The sequence below is a fragment of the Nicotiana sylvestris genome, chromosome 3 (assembly GCF_000393655.2).
Source record: "Nicotiana sylvestris chromosome 3, ASM39365v2, whole genome shotgun sequence".
In the NCBI taxonomy this organism is placed as follows: Eukaryota; Viridiplantae; Streptophyta; class Magnoliopsida; order Solanales; family Solanaceae; genus Nicotiana; species Nicotiana sylvestris.
This window is the reverse complement of record NC_091059.1, coordinates 200,528,306-200,529,687: the sequence shown is the minus strand read 5'-3', so window position 1 is coordinate 200,529,687 and position 1,382 is coordinate 200,528,306. Positions and strand designations below refer to the sequence as shown.

Here is a 1,382-nt window from a genome sequence, read left to right as displayed (position 1 = left end):
CTTGGCCCATACTTGCCTACAACAGCCCTCAATGACAATGTCTTGTCCGTCTTCCACTCGCCACACTGTTTTCTCAAGCCTTTGTCATGTCTTGTCGCCCAAATCCTTGCCACAGCCGTGCCACGCCCGATGACAAAAAGTCAGGCCCTAACAAACCACCCGCACCTTTTGAAATCGACGTCCTCGTCGAGCCGTCTTTAATGAAGCAGCCCCAAGGGGTTGTTAACATACACCGCCCCTGGTGCTTCATTTCCACCTGCCACAATGGCATTTGCTTCCGCCACTTGTTCCTGTTTCTCTGCAGCCAGCATAGCATTCACCCTAGCCTGCACCGGACAGTCCTTTTTCAAGTGCGGTCCACCACAAGTGAAGCAGCCTTTGAACTTGCCGCTCCTTTCTTTGCCGTTGTGATTCTCTTGTCTCACATTCTTGGCAAAGCCCTCATCTTCGGCAGCTTGCCCCTTCCCTCTTTTCTTCCATTCCTTAGCTTTCCCGTCAGCCTTTGAATGCGAAGTTCCAGCAGGGTTATCACCTATATTTAGGTCAGCCAACGCATCTGCCGCCGCAATGGCAGTAGAAAGGCATTGAACATTCTGCCTTCTCAACTCCAATTGCGCCCAACCCTTCAACCCGCTCATGAAGTAATGCAGCTTATCTTCCTCTGCCATATTACTTACATTGAGCATCAAGGATGAAAATTCCTTGACATACTCCGCCACTGTACCACTTTGCTTCAAGCGACGAAGTCCATCTCGTGCCAACCACGACGAATTAGTTGGAAGGAATTGGGATTTTAATTCCTTCTTCAGCATCTCCCAAGTTCCAATCTTGGGCAGTCCAGTACTTTCCGTTTCTGCCATTCGTGTGCGCCACCACACCTTTGCATCACCAGTCAAATACATTGGTGTGATTATCACCTTGTCTTCATCCGCAACACGTGCAGCCTGGAAATACTGCTCCATATCCCACAAGAAATTTTCCAGTTCTTTGGCACTTCTTGCACCCCCATATGCCTTTGGCTCCGGAATCCTCAACTTAGTGCGTTCATCACTTCTAGGGACAACAGTTTGCAATTCCCTCCGAAGTTGAACCACTTCCTCGCGCAGTTCTTCCTTCTCTTGGCGTACCAAGGCCATTTCTGCCAGCGTTGTCTCGTGTCTCGCTGCATAATCTGCCTCTAACTGTGCCATTCTTGCAAGAACAGAAGAATCGCCATTTGCCTCAAGAGCCTGCCCAACGAGTGCTTCCAACTGCTCTATCCTTTGACGCAGTTCCGCATTTGTGCCACCAGCCATGTTCTCAAATAGCCCCACGAATTCTGCCACCGATCGTCTTGCCACTGCCACGAACTAAACCTGGCTCTGATACCAGTTGTCACGGGG

The 1,382-nt window shown here is 50.1% G+C and overlaps 1 protein-coding gene across 1 annotated transcript; it reads right to left on the bottom strand.

Annotated features, from left to right (window-relative positions):
- Positions 1–197: 197 nt before the first annotated feature.
- LOC138888569 (uncharacterized) lies at positions 198–1,295 on the bottom strand. Its single transcript, XM_070170457.1, has one exon. The coding sequence runs from the start codon at positions 1,293–1,295 to the stop codon at positions 198–200; it is 1,098 nt and encodes a 365-aa protein (XP_070026558.1).
- Positions 1,296–1,382: the final 87 nt, after the last annotated feature.

What these genes read in the sequence shown, in the direction of transcription:
- LOC138888569 (XM_070170457.1), bottom strand. Translation starts at nt 1,295, where the DNA reads ATGGCTGGTGGCACAAATGCGGAACTGCGTCAAAGGATAGAGCAGTTG.